General features: G+C 44.4%; 1 protein-coding gene across 3 annotated transcripts in view; it reads right to left on the bottom strand.

Moving 5' to 3' along the window:
* Positions 1-27,769, bottom strand: part of PRKCQ (protein kinase C theta) — a 66,886-nt gene that overhangs the window by 29,727 nt on the left and 9,390 nt on the right. For 2 of the 3 annotated variants that reach the window (XM_013301354.3, XM_055808556.1), the window contains exons 2-13: positions 18,234-18,388; positions 17,986-18,140; positions 16,712-16,837; positions 11,141-11,340; positions 9,294-9,354; positions 7,435-7,597; positions 6,796-6,827; positions 6,621-6,706; positions 5,452-5,581; positions 4,670-4,779; positions 2,582-2,705; positions 402-577 (exon numbers count right to left, since the gene is read on the bottom strand). In XM_013301354.3, the coding sequence (XP_013156808.1) occupies positions 402-577; positions 2,582-2,705; positions 4,670-4,779; positions 5,452-5,581; positions 6,621-6,706; positions 6,796-6,827; positions 7,435-7,597; positions 9,294-9,354; positions 11,141-11,340; positions 16,712-16,829 (1,200 nt within the window). In that variant the 5' untranslated portion in view covers positions 16,830-16,837; positions 17,986-18,140; positions 18,234-18,388. The remainder of the gene's footprint in view (positions 1-401; positions 578-2,581; positions 2,706-4,669; positions 4,780-5,451; positions 5,582-6,620; positions 6,707-6,795; positions 6,828-7,434; positions 7,598-9,293; positions 9,355-11,140; positions 11,341-16,711; positions 16,838-17,985; positions 18,141-18,233; positions 18,389-27,769) is intronic. The other variant, XM_055808555.1, reaches the window with a different exon arrangement.

Genomic DNA, 27,769 nt, shown 5'->3' with positions numbered 1-27,769 from the left:
TTCCCAGCTGGGGACCTGCTGCTCTGGAGAGGAGAGGTGATCCACATTTGACTTTTCAGCTAATTTTTCTGCCTTCCTCCAAACTTGCTCAGCTAAGCCGGCAGGAGTAGCTGCAGGAGGGAGGACAGCACAGAAATCTCTCCCACCAGCTCCCTGTGGATGCCCCATCAGCCTGTCATGGGCACTCATGAGACAGCAACTAACGGGACAGAGGGAAGGGCAAGGAAGACCTTTGTCTTAGTCAAGGAGAAGACTGGGTTCAAGACTCAGCCATGCCAGAGCAAGGGTTCTTTGAAGACTTGGAGATGTTTTTTCTAAGTGGCCTTCAAACCCCATGCTATTTAGTGCCATAAAAAGCAATATGCAGATGTCTGCAGTGTGTCTCCATCCCCAATGCTTACCTTGCCAAAACTGCCCTTCCCCAGCATCTTGTGCAGGACAAAATCTTCAATGGTTAGTTTTAGCTGCACTTGGTGCTCTTGCTGCTCCTGGGGCTGTTCTCCCAAGTCTGACTCTATCAGAGACTCCCCCTTCACTGTGCCCTCCACTGGAGTCTCCCAGGAGATGCCCTGTGGCTCTGCAATACAAATCAAAGCATTCAAATAAACCCCTGGAAATTAGAAGACCCCCAGAACACTTACATGTATTGTGCTTAGAGTTTTAAAAAGGTATTTCAAATAAATGGAAATCTGGTGATCACATCTACTAAGTAGATCGGCTCTGTTTCCACATTGCTTTCTCTCTGGAGGAAATTTTACTCCAGTGTAACTCCCCCTTCTTCAGTGGCATTGCTCCCACTTTACAAAGTCCTTCATCTGTCTTTCTGGTTTATGGCAGCAAAACATGACCAAACTCTTCATTTCCAGCTGCCTGTGTCCTTCAGTCCTTCTTGCTGGTTGCCGCTATGATGTGGTCCCATTTTATTCAAGGTCTTTTCAACACCCTTGGCAAAGCTAGATGAAAAGATGGGACAGCATCTTCATATTGAGTCCTTGCTCTGGATGTGAAGCTCTGATCAATTTTTCCAGCTGTCTTGGAGTAGAATTACTCAGAGTTTCTTCAATACTCCATTCACTTGGATGTATGTGAACTTCTAAGAGATCCTGTCCCTTACTGGATTTATCCCTTGCACCCAAGTGCACGTTGCTGTACCGTTCTAAATTGCTGAACGGCAAGAACGCTACTCAGCACACAAACAGACCCGCATGTAAACCAGATGTGAAACCAGCTGGGGCTTTACTGATTCACATCAGCACAGCCAGTTCTACTTGTAGAAAGAAAATAAGCCCAGATGGGGACATCATTTATTTCCCCTTGGGGGCCAAAGGGCACTGTCCCCTTTAGTTCAGATGGTACCAATACCAGCCTCTGAGGCTCAGTAGCCTGGTGCTGCACAGTATCAAACCCAGAGTACACGTATAATGCTCTGCAGTCCTTTAACCAGTGCCTTCTGACATTTTGCTCTAGGTCCAGTTTCCAGGATGTTATCTCCACACAGGGCAGTATTAATTGCTGTGGATGATGGTGGGGTTTGAGTTCTCAGCTTGACCTTTGGTTAGGGTCAGAGCTGAGGACCCACTGTCCCAGTCCTCGCTAGGTTAAAATATTGATTCACTTGTACTCTTCTTTTTCCCTCCCCTTTCTGGTAGATGTATTTTAAAGCTTGTGGCAGGCAGAAAAACATTGTGTCAGTGCCATTGCAGGTCTAGTGTAGTCACAGTACAGCATTTGGAGGGGCACCATGAACTGTGAAGCTGGAAGGGTCCTGAAATGACCTTTTACGTGGGCCACATGAGTCTAATGAAAGATGATGACATTTTTGCTCCTAATATCCAGAGTTCTGTGACTCAAGAACAAAGCAGACAAACAAGGGATCTCCCCAGGAGACTGTCGTTTTTGGTTTAGACCACTCAGCCCCCAGTAGCTTTGTCCAAGCTCTGTTAATCAACGCTTTTCATTCACCCTCCTAAACATGAGTTGATCTCTTATTCACCCTCCTCAACATCTTACACCTAGATCAGCTTCTGGGTGAATGAAGTGGGGATCTGTCAATGGTTTTCAAAGGTACTGGATGTCAACCCCACCCAAAAATGTGAAATCAGAAAGAGAATTGGTAATGGCGAGCAGGACTCCCAATCTCCTGTTTAGAGTTTGGTTTCTCTTTAAAGTTCTCAGATCTTACAGTCTATGAGTCCCAAGAAGGGCAAAAACACATTATTGCCAGTGGAGGTATGAGGTGTGTTCAACTGCTGGCTCAGAAAGAGAATTTAGAGGTTAACTGGAAGAGTGGTAGTTGGTGTCTCATGTCACCAGAAGTTGGGATGGCATGGGGGAAGTGCAGGTTTATAGAGAAGGAAGCAGGATGGGATCCAGGGTATCTGCCATGCCCAAGTGATGTGGCTGGGAAGAGCTGTTGATACAACTCAGGGGTGAAGAGAAAGGGCATGTGTTGCTCTAGGCCGGATAGATGCGTGAAAAATTTACTGGCTAATGAATTCCCCACCCTTGTCACCTCCACCTAACCATGCACGAAACAAAAAATTAACAAAGCCTGCTGCCCCATATCACTAGGGGAAACTACCTTTTTTTCCTGCTGTAGATGCTGGCAATGCCTGAAGTGGTGTTACATCCTTCACAGGAACTGGGAAACCAATTTCAAGAGGTCCATCCCTGGAGATCTGTTCAGTGTCACGCTGACAGCGAGCCTGGATTACAGAAAACAGCAAAGGACTTCTAAGCCAAATGTCATGTTCTGAGATTATAGACATTGTAGCTTCTTGACTGTGAATGTCACAGAAATCAAGACCTAGAAGAGGTTTTTACTTATGAGAAGAGCATCTTTGTACCCAGCATTTAGGGGTTTGGTAACTTGGAGGAACTTACAGCCTTCTGTTAAATGCACGTGGGTGTTAACAGGTCTTTGTGCTGTCAATATAGAGATCCCTTGTTGTTGCAGCACTCTCCAAACTAGCCGGCTGCAACAAGGTCTTTTACCATCGCATACCAACATACTCTTCATACCAGTCCCTCTGCTGCCTTCTCATAGTCTCTCCTTTTCCAGGGCATGCGTTGTCTCTCTTCTCTTTGCTTCTTCCTCTCCCTCCTTCTTCCTCAGCTGCCCCCTCTTCACTGGCTGCCCAACCCCTTACCAGAACCAGCCACAGCTGCACCTTATCTACACTGGCCAACCCACTGCCCCTGAAGCCAGCCCACAGCTGTATATTATCAATGTTAATTAACCCAGCTTTGTTCTTCTACACACTGTTTTGCACAGGGGTCTGAGTCCTTGGCTATCTGCACAAAGGGAATTTAAATTAACAACTTCCTTCCTAACAGTCTTCTTTGAAGAGAAACTTGGAAGTCGCTGTAGCCTCATCCCTGTTCAGTGTCTGGATGTTACTCTGAAGAACTCCTTGCACCAGGATGTTGCAGAAGGTAAGAGTTTGTCTGGATTCAAGGGTGATGAGACAAAAGCATGAAAGATAAATCCTGTGAGGTCTACTAAACATTAAGTCTCCACCTATGGCTCAAGAAGTTCCCAAAGCCTAGATTTCTGGAGACTAGAAGAGTATATTGGGGAAAGTATCTGTTGTTTGCCCTCTTCACCTCTAAAAGGTGGCAGTGCAAGGAGCTTTAGAGACACAGCAGGTAGGAAATTGAGAAGCAAGAGCAGAAAAAACTCTTATTTGGAGGTTTGGCAGCACTACCTATCACATAAGTGAGGAGCATGCAGAGCTAAACCTGGTAGATAGCACTTCAGGAAGGTATACATGGAAAAACACCTGCTGTATGGATGAAGATGTTGCCTTGGGATACTGAGTAACCTAAACATGGTGGACTAGGTACCTATGGATTTTGTGCCTCCAGTTACTCAAGAACTGAGAGGCATCCTAACAATCCTGATTTTGAACAAGGATCTCTAAATTGTTTTATGGTTTTGGGCTTGGGACAAGCTATTTTTCCTTCTTTTAATTCAATTTTCTGTGTTCGTACAGTGTTGTTCATATGACAGTAGTATCTAGGTCCTCCCAGCAAGACTCGGGTCTCTTCATGAGAGTCCCTGCTCTGGGGAGTTTCATTCCAAATAGATCAGAGAGTCACAGGACAAAGTGCTAAGTCACAAGTGCAGAGCAAGGTAGTGACAGCAGAAGGATCTAAATCAAGTTTCTCTTACGCTGCCTTGGACCCTGTTACACAACCTCAGTTACAAAACTGATGTAGCTACAGCCGCACCACATCACAGCACGAGTCCATCCAGGTCACGTCACGTCTACAACGGTGGTCAAGCAGACACCAGATAAAGATATAAGAAGAGTGCAGGCATGGAAAGTCACCTCCTCAAAATATTCTCCCTATCTCTGGAAATGTGCAGCTCAGAGATTTCCTGATTCAAAGGCAGTGCTTTTCTATTAAGACTTAATCATTCTATTATTCCTGAATAGATTTCTCTTCTATGAACACTGGAGAGTGTCACTCTCTTGAACCCATGAAAACTTTTGGCCTCCTCAAAGTGCTGAGATGAGTTTAACTACCTATATTTATATTCCTATTTTTTACTTTCAATTGCTACCCACAGTGCTCCACTCAATGCCCTTATTTCTTGCACTGAAACAAACATTGAACAATTGATCCTACTCTCTCTAGGTCACTCAAGGCTTAAAGTATTTACCTGCTGGGTGCTCTCTATCATTGCCAGAGCTTCAGCCATTAGTTTCTGGTTAACTCCACAAAGGTTTGCTACTTTTGTCTGGCACTTGTGATGGACGTTCATGCCACACGCTGAAAGAGAGAACAAGGGCTGTCAGGACAACAAAGGATAGCTAGGCTGTAAAGGGTTTGACATCAGGTTGGGCAGGAACATGTGCTGCTGTTGGCCAAGGGCAGAGATCAGTCACCAGCTCAAAGCCTGGGCACTGTTTATTTCTCATGAGATGGCACTTGGGTCATTTTATGGTTCTCTACAGAGATGAAGTTTTTTTATATCTTCTTCTGGGCAAAAGGTTGTATTTCTACATCCATCAGCCTTTGCAGCTACAAGCTACCAAAACTTTACAGTCTGTTAGCTCAGATATAAACTGTAATCACAGAACAGGATCTCCCTGTTGGTATAGGACTATGAAGACAGTGATGTGTCATGGGTCTGTCTGATAGTGGAAACGGAGCATGTGAGTGATTTTGGAAGATGAACAGCATCACTGAGATGTTCTTTGCCTCTTTGGGAAGTGACTCTTCAGCCTCGTAGACCACACACCTTTCTGTATACTGACACTTGTCATCCTCCTTAAGAATGAGGATGGTCCTCTTGACCACTCCTTCACCACCCCAGATGCCATCTCACACAGGTCTTGTAGAGAAGTGCGATAAATGAGATTTGGCTTTTGGGATTGCAACCCTTTAAAGACAACGGCCCACTCCCATGCTCAGCTTGTGTCACATACATCAGGGACTCACCATCACACTTCAGTCCTTGCCGTGCAAGGCCCCAGAGGAGGGTGCCACAGTGCTCGCAGAAAGTCGGGCTCTTGTAGTTGTAGACTTTGAAGCGGTGAGGCATGTCGATCTTGAACCGTTCTTTATGGAACTGCAAAAAAAAAAGCTGTGTTGGTCATTCACTCCTCCCCACCTCAGCTCCGCATGGAAAACAAAACTCTTATCACAGAAGATGGGATGTTTGCTGCCTTTTGATCCTTGGCTATGACCATCAAGAAGAAATTATGCATAACTATCATTCCGATGTACAAAGCCAAATTTTGAGACATAATAACCGCAATTCAGCGGGAACTGGGATAACAGGTAAACTACATCCCTGGGCTGTATTTTTCTGACCAGAGAGCTGTTTGCATCTCATCTGTGCACCCAGAGTCCCTTAATGCTCAATGGAAAAACAGTGGTAGTTCTAAAAATTATTCATCCCATCCTGAAAGGGATGCCTACATTTGTTGCCATGAATCATTCCTTGGAAAAGCCTATTTTTCTTTTAGTACATGGGGAGTCAAAGGTGATGACAAAATTGGATACATCTACCCTGGAGATATCAGAAGACAAAAGAGATGAATCTCATCTCTGAAGAAGAACAGGAGCCAGGGTGGGACTGGAAGCAAACAGGAGCTGTGGACACCATTAAGGAAAAAGGAATAGTCCTATCAAGAGTTTAAGTTCCACTTTTGCCTACCAAAAAAGAAGGTTTATAATAAACTGCTGTGAGAAAAAGAAAACAAATAACAGTGGAGATGCTAGATCTTCCACTGCTTGGAAATCTCAGATAATACAGAGTAGGATGTTAAAGCACCGCTCTGGAAACTGTGTGATGTCCTGCCTAGCATCAGATAGTGAAGAATTTCCTCCAGTAAATCTCTACCTAATGTCCACACATGCTTCATACATTAGAAAAATGTCAGTCCTGATTCAGCAACCGCTTATTCAGCAGCTGCATTTGAGTAAATCACAAGTAGGAGGTAATGAAACCGCTTGGAACACAAAAAACAAAGTGCACAGATCAGATCACACAGCCTTTAGTTCAGTAGCACCTTCTGCTTCATCAGAAGTTGTTCTACAGCGATGCAGAAGAGATCTGGATGACACTCAAGTTTTTTTAAAAGCAGCTGAATAATAATACATACCATTGTTTCTCTGCTATTGATTGCCGATCCTGTACACTTGGCTATTACTTTATCAATGCACTTCTTATGAATGGCAGCGTTACATTCTGAAAGAGCAAGTGTGTCATGGTGTTAACAAAAAAATCCACTTGGGAAAGTAAATAATGATAGTAACAAAATCAAAAAAGTTTCTTACGTCTGCATTGATAGCCTTGTTTATTCAGGCCCCTGAAATACAGAAATGGTTAATTCTGCATTGTCTGAAAGCCTTGACAGAAGAAAGGACAGCAACATTTATGAAAGAAACAGAATAAAACAGCTTTGCTTTTTTATCAGTGTTTATCGAGCGTCTCTAAATTAAATATCTTCATTCAATCTAATTGCAGAGTGGTCCTCTGTGGTTTTCACAGCCTTTCCAGCACATATTCATATTGTGAATTTCACAATAGCCAAATAGCAAACTGGGCTGATGAGAAACGCCTGTGCATTTGGCCAAAACAAAAAATATTTATAAGAAAGTAAAAAATTAAGGGAATTTTCACAGCTGGAATCAAAACTGTGGCTCACATCCTTGAAGTGATGCAATAACTCGGCATGTAAGACGTCAAGGGTCTCATCCTGCTGCCTTACTGACAGCAGTAGCATAGATATTCACCTATCTATCTATAGAACCATAGAAACTTTTAGGTGGGGAAAGACCTTCAAGACCATCAAGTCCCACTGTAAACCTAACACTGCCAAGCCCACCACTCAGCTGTGTCCCTAAGCACCATGTTTACAGAAGAACTGCTCCCTAGAGTTAAAAGGAGGAAAAAGCAGATCTGTTTTCATTTACCATACAAACTCATGACAGACAGAGCAGAAGGTGGGTTGTGGAAAGAACGTGGCCGTGAACTCATGACACTTGACATTATGGATTTTGGCCTGTTTGATGGCCCCCCTGCGCTGATGCAAGGAGAAGAAGCCTTCATTCTCACAGTCAGCCAGGTCCTTTGCATCTGGGGGAAAGGGAACAGAAGATGTATTAGGGTACTCTGTCCGGATCAGGCACCTTGAGAAAATGCAGCTTCCAAAATACTAAGTGACTGAAGCTAATGATTCACTCATTTGTATTAATATTTTTAAGAAATACCATTTCTGAAACCCACACAAGACTTGTTTCGACATTTTTTTATCTACCATTCCTACAAGGACAATAAACTTTAAACTTGGGACTCTGAGCTCCCTTGAATATTCATAATGCTCCCTTTGAAATGTAGACCAGAAATTTCCCAAGGAGAGATACTCTGCAGTTAAACATAAAATTCTGACTTTTTATAGCACTGAAGATCCATGCCCTAAAAAAGATGAAATTACATAAAAGTTACTAATTATCTATATATGCACACAAACACACATGTGTGTGTGTATATATATGTAGGTATTTAACAGAGTCCTTTATGTGTGCATGTATATGTGAGTAAGCACATATGTATGTTCCTAGGATGGTCTTATTTTTCCAAGCCAACAATTGCTTTGCTGTTTGCTGTGTCCATGCCATTATTCACAGTTCACATTCAAACTTTTTGGAACAGCAAATAAACCAATTTTGACTACACATGTGCACTTACGTATGGGCCTGTGTCTACAAATCTAGATATGCACGTAATATCTCACTCTGTTTTCCTTTCCTCATGCATTACACAAGTTACATGGGTATTGTGTGGAAACTGGCCCCCTGTGTGATATGATGTTGATCTTGGTATTTGTAATAAAAACACAACTTGCATTTTCTATGCTTTGGCCTCTCTGATGTCTTATAACATACAAGGAGGCAACAATAGACTATTCTATAGTAAACATAGGAATGGATGGAGAAAATATAAGTATGGACATGTTATTAGCTGCTTTCAGTACTTTTATGCTTCTGTAAATGGAAGGTCCTTCTAGATAACTGCACCTTATAGCTTCATCCCGCACCTGAGGGTGCGAGAATTTCAGCATCAGACTGAAAAATAAGACTGAGCATTTGGAATGCAACCCAGTTTCTTCAACAAAGCAAAATGCATTTCACATAGCCATCAAACTCTGCAGGTGGGATTTAATTTCCAGTGGAGACACATAAGTGACAGTGTGTCCCCTGACCAGGGTGACTAAGTTGCTGCCACCTCCCTGGAGGTCTAGCTGGGGCAGACAATGGAGCCCAGGGAATGACTCAGCTGACCTTGCAGCAGAAACCTGCATTTGATCAGCTGGATCACTCTGTAGGCTATTTTCCTGTTTTGCTTAGATTTCTCTTGGTCTTAAAAGCCTAACTAACAAGTATACTTAGGTGCTGTCAACCACAAATTGTACCCCAGCCTTTACATCAGCACTACAATGCACACCACAGCACTTACATATGTACATACAAGTAGGATGATTTCAGGGCGAGCTGGCTCCTTATATCTGTTGTCTTGACTCATGTAATGAGAAAATCTACCACTTTAGTGGTAAAATGGACAAAACTCTGCCTTGAAAATCACAAAGGAACAGTAAATCTTCACCCCCACCATATAATAAAAATTGCTTCTCTGGAGTGTTCCTTCCAAACCCTTATGATAGTTCCTATGAATAAATCAGTAACAGCACAGGTAACTGCTTGAAGTGAAGCCACCGTATCTGCCCCACATACCCAGAAATCACATCTATCAATTAACAAACAAAATCACTTGCCACTGATTTCCAGGAAGTATCTTGCATTCATCAGCATTCGCCCTTGAGGTTTCAGTTCTAGCTGGTTGAGATAAGTGAAAAACAAGAAAAAAAGACCAATGCCATCATTAAACAGCCATTCAAAGAAACAAAGTTCGTTTCAGATGACTCAAGCTATCCCCTTTTCCCAGTGGGAACTGATGAACGCCAATGAATGTTAACTTTTGGGTTGCTCCTACCTGTGTGGGCAACAAGGCAGGGCAGGAGCAGCTACTGAAAGAAGAGGTTAGATCACCTCTTAGCAAACATTTGGAGTGGCATGGTAGCAGGAATAAATGTGACTAAACCACAGCAGCTGTAGGTAGGATTTTAGACACCAGCACTACCTATACAGAAAACATGTTCCCAGTGGATCCTGCAAAGGGGGAAGCAGGAGCACTTTAAAAAAAAAAAAAAAAGCTAACTTTAGCCAAGTACTTAAAAGATGCTGAAATCTTTTAGACACTTGGTCCTGGAAGTCTAACTGCCATTACAGTCAATGTGAGTGATGCTACCAGCTTACTCAGACATTTTTTGGGCCTTCCCACTGGACATGGCAATTCACAACTCACTGAACCTCTGTCCATAGGTGCCTTTGTAGATCTGGATCCACATACTTAGGCACAAGAGGACCTACATTTAAGGATTTCTTCAGCCTGAGAGCTACAACAGTGCCTTCCCATCCACCCCCAGCACAGCCCGAGCAAGGTTACCTCGCTGCCTTCCTGGTGAAAGTGTCCTGTGAGAAAAAAACACTATTCTCTCTCCTCACGCCCCTTGCAGGAGGTGCTATCCAGGACCACCCTCCCCAGGCTGTAACTTGTGTTGGGGGAGTGAGTGCAGAGACCTCAGGAGCTGCTGCCAGGCTGGGACACAGCAGGACCAGGGTCTCCCAACTCCACTTGACCTCAGGGCTGTTACCTTTGCTGCTCGTCACCTACGACCCCCCTTCCTCCTCACCAGGCTTCTGCCTCTCATGGCTCTGAAGCCTGAGGATGGAGCCATGCTGAGCAGAGACTTCTGGTTCTCAATTCTAGCTCTAAGCACCTCCGTTCCTCCAAGTTACATGTTAAATGTGCAAACCTCTACTAAATCTCACTCTTAGGTCTTGTGACCAAGGCATTTTTGACTTCTCTACTCTCTGTTTAACCCAAGCAGCTTAGCCTGAGAACTGGCAAGAGATATAAACCAGAAAAAATATCCAGGAAATCAGTTTCTCTCCAAATGTTTTTCCACCTGATGGTTATCCATGGCATGGCTGCTGAATACTACATGTTAAAGACTATTATCAAGAACTTTCTTACTTGGACTACCAGGGAACACAACCTTACACTTAGCATCCTTATGAAGACTGTTACTTCAAATTTACTCCACTACAACTCCAGAGATTTTAAAGGAGTTCCTCCAACTTAACTCCGATGTCAGGCAGCTGTAAATCAGTTACTTGACATTAGATTAAATTTTTAAAGCTGTTTCCCTAGAGCACATAAAATAATTCACATTTATCCACTCATTTGTCCCCAGTGCGTTTCCTAATCAAAGATGAGTGTGTGGGCATGGCTCACCTCAACCAGAACCCTTGCTAACAGAGGGCATGTTTCAATTTAACAGCAGCAGATAATGTAAATGTGCCACTTTTTTTTTTTTTTCCTGACATGTGTGGAAGTCTTTAAGTCATACCCAAGTAGACTCAAAACATTATTCCTTGGATGGCAGCCAGCTCCTACTGCCCTGCTAGTTACCATCACAGCCTGACATGGACACAAGCCATTCTCCCACCCCACAGCAGCTCCCCACCGTACCCGACAAGAGGAGATAATGATGCTCACCCACATCTCCGTCTTCCCGTTGCTCTTTTTGCACCTCTCCGCCAGCACCTTGAGTTCCACTGTGGTCTCTGAAACCATTTCAGCACTCTTGTCCTTGACAATGATGTGCATGACCCTGCCGTTGTTGATATGGGCATCAAAAGTGCTGTTCCAGGGTGGGTACATGGTGGGCTTCTTCTGCACGTACACTTGGCCATTTTCTGTCAACAAGAAGGCGTCTGGATTAAGGGGACTTGCTTCTCATCTGCACTAAGGTCACCACTCTACAGTCCCCGAGACAGATCTGTGTTATTTACTCACTTTAATGTCTCTCTCTTGGACCATGTTAGAGTGTCATAGGAGGTTGCTATGTGAAGTGAAACCTAGGATAGGATTTGCCTCACTTCACTTTAGGGGTCTGCGATGTGTATGTCCATATCTGAGCTGTCTGAACATTGGCTCCATTCAGAGTCAGTGAAAAGAGTATCATCAGTATAAATCAATGGAGTTAGGGTGCGTTCATTTGACCAAATACAGACATCTACCTTAGAAAAGATAATTTCCGTCTTTGACTCCATTAACTCTATGAGGTAGACCTTGAATGTGGACTCTGACACCACAGATACGCACTTCTAATCAGGTGAATTTCATCACAGATACCCAGCTACGTGTCATCATCTTTCCCATGCCAAATGAGGACAGGTTTGCTTTAGTGCCCCAAAAGCTGGGTGCACTTTGTGGTTAGGGTTCCGCTGGAGTGCATGTCCAGTCAGTTGCTACATCTCAGCTAGCTCAGGGATGTTAATACATGAACTATCTTGCAGACCTGCAACCACATCCACAGTGACAGAGCAACAACAGAGCAAACCTTTCCTGCTCTTCTTCCTCATGCATTAATTCCTCTTCTTTCACAGCAGACACATCTCAAAATGGTGATGGGTAAAAAAAGGGCATGTCTGAGGCTTAGTGTTAGCTTGCAGAGAGTTTTCTGTAGTTAGTTCTCTCTGAAAAAAAGTCTCAGCCAGTTTTATTTATTTCATACAGCCCACGTTATTTCATAGAGCCCTGTAAAAGGCTTAGACTCTCACTCAAGGTAAATTCTATTTCACAGTTACCCTCTGCAAATTTTCAACCCATCAAACACCAAAGCTGGAGGAATAAGAGAATGAAAAGCAGTAATGTGAGCAGCAGACCTGCAGCTCCTGTCTCCCAAAGACTCTGCTCCTACTTCTAATGATCCCAGCCTTTCCCTCATCCCACCCAGCTGGAAAAGCACATGCACTTGATAGCCTGGAACATGACACTTGTTGGAGAAAATCTTGGGATGGAAGGACTAATTCAGGTTTTTTCCCTCAGGTGAGTTTTGATTTACATAGGCAGGAACTCCAGGATTTCTGAGGCTTGTACCACACTTTCAGGATGGATTAAAACTGGTAAAGCAGCTCCAAAGATTTTGGAGGCAGGAGAGAAGGAGAAAAAAAAAAGTGATTCCTGATTGTGTAATATCCACTTCAGGAAATGAGAGGATGTTTACTGGGGAAAGAACAAATATCAGGGCTGTGAGATTATAAGAAAAATCTTCCTCCACCAGCCTGTACGCTGAAGAAATGACTGCCAGAGCCACTATATAAACTATACTCACTGAATAGATTTAGGTTGAGAAAGTAGTTTCCTAAGGAGCGGCATGCAGGATCCTGCAATCAGTACTGACCTGCTGAAATTTCACTCCGTGACCCAACCGCTGGCTCTCGCAAAGAAGTTTTGCATTTGGTTCAATCACATAAACTTGATTTAAGCCGTGGGATGCTCTTGCTGTCAGCACTGTTCTGCATGGCAAAACTGAGCGGACATCACCCCTGCAGCATAAAACCACTTCTCAACCTTGTCCTGCCTGGCATGACAAGTGGTTCTGCAGGTAGATTTTAGGTTCAAATTCAGTTTCCTCAAAGTTTAGATAGAGCATCTCAACCTAAGACGCACCCATCTCTATCAGTTAGGCGCGGCTGACATTTCACATATGCAGATTTAGGCAATCATATACCGAACCCATTGTCTGCAGGCTTCATTCATTCCCATCAAGCCTGCAAATACATATTCAATGTATTCTTTCAACAAAAGCAGTCAACATCAGACATAAAAATGAAACATAAACCTCCCAGCATCACTGAAAACAGAAACCCCAGTAAGGACCATTATTCCTTTGCTACACCAGTGAAACTCTACTTATGTGAAACACAGCACTTGCAAAACAAGTGCTTTTGTTTGCACTGCATTCCAAAACATGAGGCTTAAATAAACAAACCCTGGAATGTGAATGAACTGGCCAATATATGGGATCAGACAGTTACCCCTGGCGCATCCCCGCTGACATCCGTGGAATTCTGCCAGGGATTAATCTAACCCTGGGTTCCTGAAAAATAAAATAGCATCTGTCTTTCTCCGGCAGCAGCTTCCACTGTAGCTGGGAGCACTTTTCCTGGAGGCTTGCTGAGTTCAAACATGGAGCAGGATATTTCACGAAGCAAATGTCACCAAGACAGGTGGTAAAATGGCACTGGGCCAGGTGGCTTGTGAAGGCAGAAGCTACTTTTAAAGGGCAGATTTTTTTATACCTCAGAGGCACCTATGGTTTCTGAAATGTTTTGTCATCAGTAATAAATTGCTACAACACTTCGAACTGTACAGTTCTGTGGGGTTGTTTAGTTTTTTAAAAGGTTGTATCATAAAATACCAGGGTCCCTTTTACAAAATAACCAAGTGGAAAAAGCAAAAAGGCTTCCCAGAATCTTTCCTGAGCTTCTAAAATTCTGAAATTTCCTGAGAATTCTGAAATTCAAGGGTGGTCTTGCGACTTCCTTGCGTCCCCAGACGATGTGCATTACTCCCAGACCCCTGAGGACCTCTGTCCCAATGACTTATTCATCACAGCTGGTTGACAAGGGACAGACTCTGGCATGAACCCAAAGTCAGAGTCAAACTCTTGTTTTTTTGGGCACCAAACACATTTGTCATCTACCACTGCTCTGTTTGCAAAAAAAACCCCACAACAACCAACCAAAATCCAAACAGAACAAAAACCCCCTCACTCTTTGCTAATACTAAATATGGTATAGATCTGGTCCATAATAGGACATTGCAAAACTCGGAGCAGAGTCATCTACCAAACCAGTTCCAGCACAGGGCTTGTGGGGATTTGGGACTGGATATATCCTGGATTCAGCTCTGGGTTTAGGCATGTCCTGCCCTGCATTCTGCGCTCACCACTATACAGCAACTATTTGTCCTGAAGAAATCTGAATGGTCATGTGTCAGCACATGAGGCAGGGAGTCATCTCTTACCAGCAGTGCAGCTGATCCACTCCTACTCCTTGGACATGCCACTTTAGCCAAAATTTGCATATCAGGGTACCAATATATATATTTTTGTAATCCCATTATCATTGAGTAGCTAGTGCTTTGTGAAACCAGGGAGCTGGGGAGCAAACTATGATCAAAATAATCACAAAGCAGGGATGCAGCTATTTCAAATACATTCAGCTAATATTTGTCCTAAGACCTTTTTGTCTTCCCTATGCCTGTTTGAGCATGATAGCTCCTTGCGATGGTCATGCTGAGAGCATTTCTGGCATTTAGAGTCAGGCTCATCTCACTGAGCATCAGATGTGTAGCTCTGACTGGACTGTCTAAACTGCCCTTGGAGTCAACGGAGACCACCGGGCTTTTCTCGGGTGTAATTCATCAGACCCATTATGGATGTCTTCCTCAAGATGAGATGAATCCCACCACATACATCCATCAGAACCATTATGGATGTCTTCCTCGAGGTGAATCCCACCATGGAAATCCCTGTTTGTTCTCCTGGGATATAATGCAAGGGTAGCTGACTTGCTCAGATATCAATATCCTTGCAGAAGACTGGATTTGTAGGGGAGATGGATCCCACCGTGGCCTCACCTTGACTGAGTCACCTTAAGGTAAAGTTAGCCATCAACACATTTAAACACCCTCCACTGGCAGTGGATTAACATCTCCCAAGGGTGGTTTCAACCCACCCTAAGAGGGGTGTCTGAGGTGAACCAGTCTCAGGAGGTTCCTGCTGTTTCCATCGACAGGACGAGGAGCTCCCCTGGCCGCTCCACCATGCCCGCAGCAATAGCTAGTCAAGTGCAATTACACCCCCGCAAACAAAAACCTTCTAACAGTAGTATGTCATTTCTCCTATACTCAGTCCTCAGTAATGGAGAAAAATTCTCCCAAACACACTTTTTTATTTCTTGTTGTAAAGGTATTATAATTATTACTGACTCCCAGGAGCACAAAAATTATATCCCTTTGTACTTCTGTGTTAGTCAGAAGCCAGAAAATGCTTTCAGCCCTGTGTAAGATAAATAAATATAGGTCTGTTCTGACCAAATTGATTTTATTCACTTTTGAACTGACAGAGACTTCAATTTGAGTTATGGCTTTCAGAGGCCACATTAAAGCCAAGCCCTGTGCAGAGCTGAAATGGGACATATTTTCAGCAAAAAGTGAGATCTTAGGGATATCTTGTCATGTAGCATTTTCTTTCCTTTTGAATTTACCAGTCACTGCATCTTCCATAATAAAGTATCATTTAAGCCAAGGTAAAGTTCAACGTGATAAATGTTGACTCTTAAAAACCAAGCAAACAAACAAAAAACCCCCGTGAAATACAGACTTCTTTTAAAATTCTAAAATTTCTTTTTTCAAACTACTTTAACATCTTCCATTTAGAGTCATGAGGATTCTCAAGCTATAAAAAGTGATTTTTGAGTTAATTTTTTAAGAATCACAGCAGTCAAGTTAGGAATTTATCAAAAATTTAAGATAACTAACAGCCAATATGAGGAATTCCCTAACACCGAAGTTCTTGATCTTCGTGACCGTTGAAAAGCAGAACTGGAGAACTTGTCATCCTCTCACTGGGACTATTTTCATGCACAGGACATATAAGAAACTACTTCCCAATGAGCAATCATCAGCGTTGTTCTATCAGGAAAAGTGTGCAACAATCCATATACCCAGACACAGAAAGCAGCTTAGCAGAAGGTTTCACTTTCAGACATTTCACATAGCACAGCAATTACGCAGAGTAATTAACTCTCTGCAAACACTGGGGCTGTTAGAGAGCTATGTTTTTTAAACGATGGAAGTTGCTGGACCTGTCAGTTCTTCAGAAAAATGTGATAAAGAAAGACAGCCCTCCCAGGATATTTCTAGGACACCCAGATTTCATCTGCCTGGAGTCCTGCTGACAAACCAGCAACTGCTTTTAGGAAAGTGAAACCGAATACAGCTCAGCTCATCTGCTCTGCCACATGCTGGGACCTGGAATTCAGCTGATAATAACCTCAAATTGAAGGCACAGATTTGTTTGACACCATCTTCAAAGCAAATTTTCTTGCAGGTCATGCCAAACCCAAACTTGCACCGCACTGAGACACAAAAAAGCACTTTGCAAACCCTTGTAAAGGTTTATTGGTGTGCTCGATACACACCAGGAACGACACAGTAAAGGCATACACACATCTTATAAAAGTTTACACATGTATTTAACAGCTCCCCACTTACCTGACTCCACGGCTTCTTTAACCATCACAGCACAGTACGGGTTAATCACCTCCCCCTGGGATGGCAGGTAAGGGCCACTGTCATAGTTGGATAAACCAATACGCAGAAAGGGAGACATGACAAGTCCTGCGTCAAACAAAAGACAGGCGATACTTGGGAAGAGTCTAAAAATTCCCTCGGTTTTAACCAGCCTCTTATCTCCGTGGGCCAGGGGCACGCCGGCCGTTAGCTGTCCATCCGACTGGAGACTCTCCGGCTTCCTCCACTGCCTAGTGAGATGACAGACTGACCCAGTGCCACTTAACGTGCGTAAGGTAGCGTAACCCAGCTGTCCACTTAACTCGTCATGTAGCTGAGCTCACCGTGGGGCTGGAAAGACCCACAACAGCAGTTTTGGGTACTGGTGACGTGACACCAGCTGTCAGGAACAAGAATGAGAATACACAGCAGTCAAATCGGGACCTTCTCAGATAGGATAACCTCTGCCATAACTTATATTGAGTCACGCGTTCAAGATCCCAAATGCGATGAGAATAGAAAGGGTTTTGGGAACACAAGGTTGTTGGAAGCCTGCAAGCTGAACATGAAACTGTGAAATAACTGTGTACTATTTATATACAGCATGGAAATGATCTTGGGTGTTCCACTGCCTGGATGCTGACCCATATTCACCAGTGAAGCTATAAAGAGAAAATTCAGCTCGTATGAACCACCCTGTGTAGACAGTAAAGCAAGGAGAAAACAAAAGGGATCTCAGGATAATTTTAAGCAGCTGAAAACAGAAACATATAAAATCAAGATGCCAGAAAATAGAACAAAGCCTTTAGGTTCGTCTTCTCTGTAGGCTTTCAGAGTTCCAGAGAAAAGGCTTAATGAAACCAGAAATTATTAACTGGTGCCCATCATTGTGCCATCTGGGCCCAAGGACTGGGATTTACCCCCCAACTTTTGTGTCAACTTCTAAGCTTGTCATTCCTGGCTCCCCTTCTAGTCAAAGGGGAGCAAGAGGTGCTCTGAACTTGGCTGCTGATGTCTATGTCTTGGACCACCCCAGTTAAAAGGCATGAGCTCTATCACCAGCTGTTACCTGCCTAATATATTGACAGCAATATATTGTTTAACTACAAAAGCAAAAAGTTGAATGATTTGTGGTGTGGGATGCAGCCCAAGCCCCTTCTCCTTTTTACACATAAAATGCTCTATCCCAAGAGCAGCTTCTCTAGCCTCACACAGAAGAAGATCCAGATTCTTTGCTGGGAATGGGGTTTTCTTACCTGTAAATGGTATTTTCCTGACAGACAAGTTCAGTCTCTGGCAAGAGGGGCTTCTCTTCTCATCACAGTTGTGGACAACATGGAAAGGGTTCTCTCAGCTGAAAGAATGAGGATAACTGCACCTCTGGCCGGGCTGATTTTAAAACTTGGACTCTCTGTTCAAGAAGACAGGAGGCAAGACCATCAGGGAGAGAGGAAAACTTGAGAAACAAAGACACAGCCCTTTGCTTGAGCATCTTCTTTCTTACCCAGCAGTGTGGAGTGGTGAGTTTCCATCAGCCCCCTGTGCAAAAGTCTAGGGCGGCTGTAAAACTCAGGACAACTTTCTGTTAGCGCGTGGCCAGGTCACAGCAAGTTGTTGTTTTGCTTCTGTCCTGGATATGGTGAGATCTTCTCCTTCTTTCTGTTTTATGAAATTAAGAGAAACAGCTACAGTTAGCACTGGGACTGAAACAGCAAATGTTCTGGCCCAAATATTCACAAGTACTGAGCACTCACACTGCAACACTTTCTTGACACTTTGGCAAACAGATGGCCCATGCAGCCAACTGCAGCTATTCCCTGAGAGAGATTTCAGTAGGGGAGGCTTCCCAGGAGGTTTTCCTAAATTTGTGACCCTACATAAGGACAGTCTATACAATGGACAGCATAAGAAGACTCTCCTTCCCATTTGAGCTCCTGGGTAGCCTAGCTAACAGCTGGGATGAGCTGTCAGGAAAACAACAAAGAATCATAAACCCTCTTGGATACTGCACTTAGAAGAAAACCATTGAGTTTCTGGGGAAGACAGAATAGGATAGGAAGAGAGAAAAAAATCCTGTGACATGTCTACCGTGTATCCCTAGGAATGCACAGATCATTGGGCCACCAGCAGCATCAGACCTCCTCTGAAGACTGTCCAAGGACATCTGCAAGTGGCACTGCCCTCAGCTGGGAAAACTTCAGGGCGTCTGCAGTTTTACAGAAGCTAGTGGGGAAAACAAAGCACCACCTGGGGCTGGATGCAGATTAGGATGATCCTGTTCTCTTCTGAATGAGACCAGCATCTCTCTGAAGGATTTTTCAGAAATACATTAGCCACAAGCCTGATGAACTTGCTGTGGAAAGCCACTTGCATTTAGATATTGAAGCATAGGTACCTCTGTAAGGAGGGGCATTTGTGGCACTGCACAACAGTACAGTGAATGGTTTATGTGTGGTCCATGGAAAAAAAAGGTTAAAATTTCTGGCTGGACTGACAGAAGCAGAGAAAGCTGATCAAATTAAGTAGGCAAAAAATCTCTTTAAGATGAAGAAATATATGTATATGTATTTCCCCCACTGTTTGATCAACTATTTCAAAAAATAAGAAGCTTGCCTTATCGAAAGACTAAGGGTCTCCGGCAGCAGAAGGGAAATCCAAGTAGTTGCATGTTCTGTCTGCATAATGGAGCATCAGTGTGGAAAGCTAACAAGAGCCAAAGACTATGACCAACAGTCAAAACACCTGCATCGTGCTTCTGTGTCAACGGAGATGTATTCTCTTCGCCTCTACCATGCTACACTAATAGTTCTGGTGACTGCTGGGCAAGAGAAAATTAAGTATCCTCTTCCAAATCCCCAATTCCCACACCTTTGGCTTTAAGAAGCTATTTTTCCATGGGTAGGAGCAGGAGGAAATTCAGGGAGGGCTGTAAGCACTCCCTTACCAGGACTTTCAAAACTTACCTTTAAAAACTCAGAGTGCTAGCCAGAATTACTAGTCAACATGTTGAACATCTAAGAACATGAGTGTTGCTAAAGGAAACCAAAGGTTTTTTAATGGCTCCTCAGCACTAAAATGTAGTAATACTATTGGCTCAAGTATGAAAGAAACAAAATTAGGGTTAAAACTTTGAGCCTGGCATTTATCATTTCAGTGAAACCAATGTTGTTACAACACAGTCAAAACTGTGAAAGCATCTTGTCCTGCTAAATACTCACATCACTGCTCCAAAAATCAGTGGCTGGGTGTGCTACAAGACAGCTCTTCAGGTCTGTGGATCTGTACCCTAAACAGCGACATTTAAAACTTTATTCCTAGCCTTAAATGCTGGACAACCCCTCCCTCCCCGCCAGTGCAATACTTCATTTTAGCTCTGTGCAATCAAGCACTTCACGGACTTGTTTCCCAGAGGGGTTGTGGAATTGCCATCCTTGGAGATATTCAAAAGCCGTCCAGACATGGTCCTGGGCAACCAGCTCCAGGTGGCTCTGCTTGAGCAGGAGAGTTTGACAAGATGACTTCCAGAAGTCACTTCCAACCTCAACCAGCTGGTGATTCTGTGAAAACATGGATGGGACAGGTCTCACCTAACCCTAGATGTCTATAGCATCTGCATCTCCATGTGAGGCAGTTACCTGGGCTCCTGAGAGAGGAACAGAGAGAAACTGGCCCTCTCAGATCATGAGCTGGACCCATTTTAGACCCCTCTGTTAGCATGTGATGAACCTGCTTCTCTCCTTGGAGATCCAAGGGGAGTGCCTGGAGATGATCTGTTCAACCGCAGCACCTCCACTGTAGTGATCTGGTTTTGATCAGATACCTCAAGCCATTAAATTTAAAAGAATTTCCTGCATTGTAGCAGATCTAAAAGACTTACACTGGGACTTCATGTAAACCAGTCTACTGTGTGAGATGTTCTGCAGCCACCAGCAAACAGGCAAGAATTTTCTACTCAGCTGCAAAGCAATGTAGGTTTAGCACACCTGGTGCTAGCACTAGCAAATCAACAGCTGCCTGTACAAGCCTTGCAAGGGCTAGGTAAAAGCTAGCTAAAATCAGAGTTTACTGCTGTACCAGCCTCATGTGAGCACTCTGCCCTGGAGTGAATTTCTTCACCCTGTCCAATAAATCAAGGAAAATAACTGGTTTCCTGCTTCTCTCTCACTGTCTTTCCTGAAACCACTTTGGCTTTGGCCCAAACATCTGTTTTCCAGGTCATATCTCCAGCATTTGCTACTACAGGACTGCTACTTGGCTCTCATCCACAGCCGTAAACAATTAAGGAACAACACAACTCAGCTCCAGCATTGGCTCACTGTAATTGCAGCAGTTTAACACTAAGAGCAGCTGCAATGGATATGGACAATGTCTGCTTAATTTCCCAGCGGAAAGGATACTATAAGGTATCTGAAAACTAAGGATGAAATGCATCTTTCTCTAAAGGACCACCTGCAACTTCTCCTCCAATAAAACATGAAATACAGTGTCATTTGGGTTCACCAATACTGCACTCTGCTTCGCTGACACAGGGGAGCTTTGCCCACTCCGGAGAATAATGCAACATATGGAAATCATTCCCAGATGTTATTAGGAAGCAATAAACTCCTCAATATCCTTAATCAATTGTCGTTAAGGAGAGGGGAAGAAATGAGCTCCTGCTCTTAGTCAGCAGAAGAACCGTGCTGAGGATAGCTGCCTTTAGTGGGAGTTATGCTTTTGTGCTTTGCTGACTGAAAATGGATGCATGTATGATGCAGTAAAGATGGCAATTTACTGAATGAGGGCCAGCTGGGAGGGGAGAGGAAGTATTTCTAGAGTTGAGATGCTGCTTTCCTAATGTCATCAAACTCATTTTCTGGAGGTCAGAGGGAGTATTTCCAGCTCTTTCCCCTTTTTGACGCAAAACCGTGCATGCAAAATGAGTTCATAATCTGAGGATCAGCATCACTAAGAAGGAAAGGAAACAGGAGTTATAGCTGAAGGGTATGAACTTTCCTTCACTCCCTGAAAGGCATCTCCCAGCCAAAAAGGCAGGTCCTGACCTTGCAAAGATCTGTTTATATAGCTGGTGGAGACCTGTACATAAGCATAACTCAACACACCTCAGGGTCTCCCTGCAGATTTCAAGAGCAACGCTGAACACCAGCAGTGATGGCTGCAGTCCCTGTGCCTGCCCCCTGACTCCTCGTATCTCACAGACCATGCAGTAGGGAACAGGGATCTAAGTAACTCCCTTGAGTGACTTTCATTTTGGATGCCCAGGATCACATATTATTTCAATAGAGGTCAAACCAGCCTGTCCATAATGTTCAGAACCCCTCGGGGTGCCACCCAACATTTCTCACACTTTGCTTTTACAAGGAGACGGATTGGAGGAGGAGGAGGAAAAGGGGATGAATTTGCATAGCCATTTATGTTTCCCTCCCTCATAGCCAGCCACCCATCTGCAGCATCTCACAAAGGTGGTGGAGGGAGAGGGTGCGGAAAGGCACGACTAGCAGCCTCTGATGGGATTGGTACGATACCAGACCCGTGCAACTCAAGAGCCTCCCAAAATTTCATGGAACAGCTTGATTCCAGAACATAGGGTGATGCTTTCCATGCAAACCCTTCCCCATCGCTTGCAGGCACAGAGGACCCAAGCAAAGCATTTCTTCTGCCACGTAGAAATGATGCTTGCAGGCTTTGCTGGGGCCAATGGCAAGCATGGGAATGGGCATTTCTCTGGGGCATCTTGTGATGCTGTTTAGAGCAAGCTGCATGTATCGGTAACAGGACCTGGTCTCCTATATATAGCCCACAAACATAGCTGTTTGGACTCTGCTGAGTTCATGTGGTTTCCTCCTGTTTCATTTATTGTGCACAAGCCAAGACCAGAGCCTCAGCTCTATTTTCAGATCTTATATGTGATTTAGCTACAGTGGAGTTAACTCAGGCAAACAGATTTACAGCTGTGAAAGGGCTGGTATTCATCCCACTGGGGGAATTGCAGAAAATTGCTGCTGGGCATGCCAGTGCTCATTGCATACACTCACAGACTCTTGGATGGAATCTACAACCATTCAAGCATATACATGTGTATCTGGGTCTTAAAAACAGGGGATTTGTACTTTGCTGTCCTTAGGTCTCCGCATAACAATTGCTTTAACCTGACCTAAATGCAGGCTACTTCCAAAGACACGGTTCAGCTTTCCAACCCATCCCACACTGCAGGTTCCCAACCTCTTCCAGCACAGCCTGGCAACTGTGTAGGGTCTGGGATTGGGGAGCAGATTTCTTTGAAAGAACTCCTTTTCTTAACTTCACAAGTGAGTTTACAGTTGCATCCGTTCCCTGATCTGACTGACCCAGCACAGATACAGGGTCCTGCACTAAGCAGGAATGATGGTGTGGGGGATGGTATGCAGCAACTGCATTTTGCTTGGGATAACGAGACTGGGAAATCATAGCCTTGCTGACGGCAAAGAGATTAAGGGTGGATTCACATGAATATATGCAGACAACTGCAGCGCACATATGGACTATCACTCCAGCTCCCATCATATCCAGTGAAGTACTTGTGGGAGTGCATCCTCCCATCCTAAAGAAGACATTTAAACCAGGTTGAGACAATCCTACCCTGGAATTGCTATTTTCCCACCCGGATTACATCTACCCCAAAGATGGCCAAGATCAGTCCCACCACTGATGTTCTGACGCCCAGTGAGAAGGACCCAGACTGTAGAGTGGGATCCACGAGCAGATGCATTCATGCCTAACAGTTACGATAGCTCAAAAAGATAGCGAAATACAGCTGGGTGGGGACCCCAGAGGTCCTGCCTGGCCAGAGCCAAAACCATTTGCTCTAAAAGTCACTCTAGAAATCGAAAAAGCAGCCAGGAACACTCCTCAGCCCTTCTTAATTTGCTCATATAGAAGGAGCCAAAGTCTTATATCAAAAGGAGAATCTGTTTCAGATATGCCCTTTGTTTTCCAGTAGACAACATGAATTTACGTTCCTCTGGAAAAGCAAGACTTTAAAAGCTACAACCCTTGTTATTTCTGCAAAGAGAAGCAGAGCAGACCCACCAGATCTCTATTTGGAATAAACCCCTCCAGGTCCTGTCCCTGAAGCTAGGTCACAACATGGGGTTTGCTCATGTTTAATGAACTTTTGTCATGCATGGTCTTGAAACAAAGCAAGCTTGCACCCTCACCTGTCCCATTGGAAAGATGCACAACTATTCAGCTTACTCTCCCTTGTAAACATATTCTTTTTTTGTGCACTTTTGGGGATCCAGATTATTAAAAGCAACTTGTCAGTTTTCTTTTATTTTTCTGGAAAGATTCTGGTTAATTTAATTTCCTGTATCACTCCATTTCCGCAACACTTGGGCCACACAAACTCAGAAGAAATGTTTTCAAAATAATTATCCCCACTGCACGCACTTACAATTTTTAATACTAACTTCTCTTTTCAGGTTTTAGTTGTCTTCTGACTAACAAAGGCCAAACTTAAAGCGACAGCACCTGTTTTTTCAAGCACTACACACAAAATTATTTCAAAGAGCTTTTCAACGTAACGAAGGAAACAAAAATATCTTGAAGTGAGACGTAACTACAATATCTCCTTTCCTTTGGCCTCTTGTTCGTTAGCGCAGCAGTTCCTGTATTTCTGTAAGATTTTGGCACTGGTTCACAGACTTCTTGCTATAGTCTTTTTGTTTGGTTTTGGTCGTCTTTTTATTTTATTTTTTTAATGACACAGGTGGAGCATGCCTCAAATACTTCACTGTCTTGTATAAGGATGGTCGTTAATGTACGGAACCTCCTGCCAGTGCCAGCATCCACACCTATATTTTATTTTCTTTCCCTTAAAAAAACCCAGGAAAATTCCCAAGGAGGGGGGCAGGGCCATAATGGGACATGTTAACATCCTTCCTTCTGCAGGCACAGTTTCATGCTTATGGTTAACAGTGTTCAGCAGTAAAGGTATTTAATGGCTTTAATCCCAAAATCTGCTGAAGGTATTTGGACCTGAATCCTGGAAATGTTGGGCTGGAAAAGAGCATTTTGCTTATTCCTCTGCTCCTGGCAGACTATGTCTACATCATCCTTGATGTATCTGCCTAGCCATCTGTCAGGAATGAAGCTTCTTGTGTGTTCGGTGTTGCCACATATTCCTCAAAAACGAGGCCAAATTTGTCACAGAGGAGCCTCAGACTGTCACCAAAGTCCACACTGGATATCCACACCTTACTTCTGTGTGACACAAAAGACTCTGGAAATCTATTTTAGCAAACTGATTTTGATCTAGGCTTGTCCTGTGTTTCTCCAGAGCCCACGCTACTATTTCAGGAGAATTAGTGTTTTCTCCCCACTCTGCAGCACTGGATGTTTCCTATCAGGCTCAGCAGACAGGAACTGCAAAGAGATGCCCGACTGCTGGATAAATGCATTTTAGGCATGCCAACAGCAGGAGCCCGGCTCTGGTCCCCAGCCGCCTTCTCCTTGCCTTGCAGTCCTCCCAGTAAGTCTGCAGGAATCCACCCCCATGAGCACCTGGCTCAGCTCACACTTTGCAGTGAACAGCACCACAGATATTTCAGATAATTCAACCTTCTCCACACCCTTGCAGCTTCACGTTTATTCTGCTAAATACCTTAAAAGCAGAAATACTTCTTGTGCACAGCAGAAGCTGGCAGAGCTGCAGCTTCCGCCTTCATTCTCTGCTCCATCAGTCTTTGCTGCCGTGGCTTCACCAACACTAAATTTTTGTTTGTTCATTTGCTTTTGTTTCCATCAATCTCAGGGCTCCCTTCTCACCAACACCATCACAACACCATCCTCTGTGTCTTTCCCACTCCCAGTGCCTCTGGACTCCAGCCACCTCCTTAAACAAACTCTATCATTCCCTCTTCCTCAGTCATACTAGAGCTCAATTTAAAACTACACTTCTATTTAAATAAAGAAGCTCTGGCTCCAGTTAGGCCAAAAGCCCCCTTCCCACTTACTTCCCAGTTTGGTGTCCTGTTCTCAGAGCCTCAGGTGGGGTCCTGAGAGACCTTCCAGTTCTATCCCTTTGTATCTTACCACTTCACTTACCATGTAGCCTCCATCAGCTCTATGAGAGGTCATTTGTCCACCAGTTCTTTCTGTGCTTCTGCCCTTAGTTATCTCCCTGACTGGGCGGTGGGTGGCAGATATAGGACACACAGTGGGTGGAAGAATAAAATACAAAACACAAATAAAATTTACTGTAGCCCAAAGTGCTGAGAATCAGATTTTTTGATTTTTTTTTTGTTGTTGTTTTGGTTTCATTTGGTGTTCTTCTTTCATATCACCTTCTGGCTGCTGAAGAAAACTGTCACAACACTCTCCAAACTAGCCAGCTGCAACAAGGTCTTTTACTATCTCATACCAACATACTCTTCATGCCAGTCCCTCTGCTGCCTTCTCCTAGTCGCTCCTCATCCAGGAAACGTGCTCTCTCCTCTCTTGCTTCTTCCTCTCTCTCTTCTTCCTCGGCTGCTCTCTCTTCATTGGCTCCCAACCACTTAACAGAACCAGCCACACCTGCACCTTATCTACATCAGCCAGCCCACCGCCCCTGAAGCCAGCCCACAGCTGTAAATTATCAATGATAATTAACCCAGCTTCGTTCCTCTACAGAAAACCTCTATGGGTTCGTCTTCACACTGCATGAAAAGCTAAGTCATGATCCTACAGGCAATGCTCTCTTCTCCTCAATACTCAGTGTTTTCCCTACTATTTAGCCTTGGCTTACACTGTTCCCTGAGCCCAGGAGGTAGCACAGAGCCTCACATAAGGCAAATGAATGTTCAGTCCATCGGACACTAGCTATCTCAATAGGACTGTAGCTCACAGTCCCTAGGAACCACGCAAGGTTCTCCTCAGCATCACCCTCCCAGCTGGGCTGCGCAATGCCAAGCACGAGGAAGATGTGCTGCCCCTCCTGCACACGCCACCGGCCAGAGAAAAGCTCAGTGACATGCTCCAATATCCAGGTGCAATGGTGCTGGTAGTCTCAGTGCACTCACTAAATCCCAAGCAGGGACTAGCTCAAAAGCTGTGTCCCTGCTGTATGGTAGTGTGAGTCACAGCCATAGCAGCGTCTGTGAAGATGCACCAGATCATTGTTTATTTAAGACAAATGAGGCCCCGTTTGCTATGATCAGAAAAGGAAGGGGTGACCATAGAAATCAAGGCAGTGCTTTGCTCTAGAGATGGCAAAGGTTATATCCAGTTACCACCCCTTCCTCACCACTCCCCAAAGGAAGAAAGTATCTCTTCCTGAGGTGATGACATAGCTGTTGTCTAATGCAGAACTGCAGAGCCAGAGGGGCTGTGCAAGTGGAAATGTACCGTGAAGAGGCATATTGTTGGCTACCAGGACTTCAGCAAGCACACAGGGCAGTCCCTGAAAGGCCTGAGTTCAGAGGCTGACATCAGCACTGTGGTCCAAAGCTCGCTCAACTAACACCCCATCCCCCTTGTCTACCACACCGCTGCCCCCTGCTCACCCCTCACCCACCACCGCGGCTTCACTCAGCACAATTAACAAGAGAGGTCCATGAGCATATGCGGCTGTAGCTCCTGATGCTTCCGCTGCCAGGGTCCTCTGCCCAAAAGGGATCACAGTCCCCAGAGACCGCCCTATGGCAACTTCTCCCACAGGGATATGGGCCCATCTACTGATCCTGACACATGGGGGTTCCCCTTCCCTCGCCTCTCTGCCCAAACCAACCAATACACAGCTAAGGTTCCTGACACCTAACTTCAGAAATCCACTCTGCAACCTACACCGTATACAACTGCATACGGACTGTTCACCCCAAGCCCCCTTCATAAACATCAGAAAGAAGGAGATTTGCTGGGCGTTCGATGTCCATTCCCTCCGTGTGGCTGACAGAAATGGTGCCCTCAGACGCCTCTTTCCCCCCACCGCCAACAGAGCCCCAGCAGCTAGTTCAGCTGGAGTTGTTTGGCATTCAGGCTTCTGAGACAAGAGGGGACGGCTCCTAGCTGTGCTGTCTCACC

The sequence above is a fragment of the Falco peregrinus genome, chromosome 6 (genome assembly GCF_023634155.1).
Source record: "Falco peregrinus isolate bFalPer1 chromosome 6, bFalPer1.pri, whole genome shotgun sequence".
NCBI classification, from domain to species: Eukaryota; Metazoa; Chordata; class Aves; order Falconiformes; family Falconidae; genus Falco; species Falco peregrinus.
The sequence above is the reverse complement of the archived record's forward strand: the minus strand, read 5'-3'. Positions and strand labels throughout refer to the sequence as shown.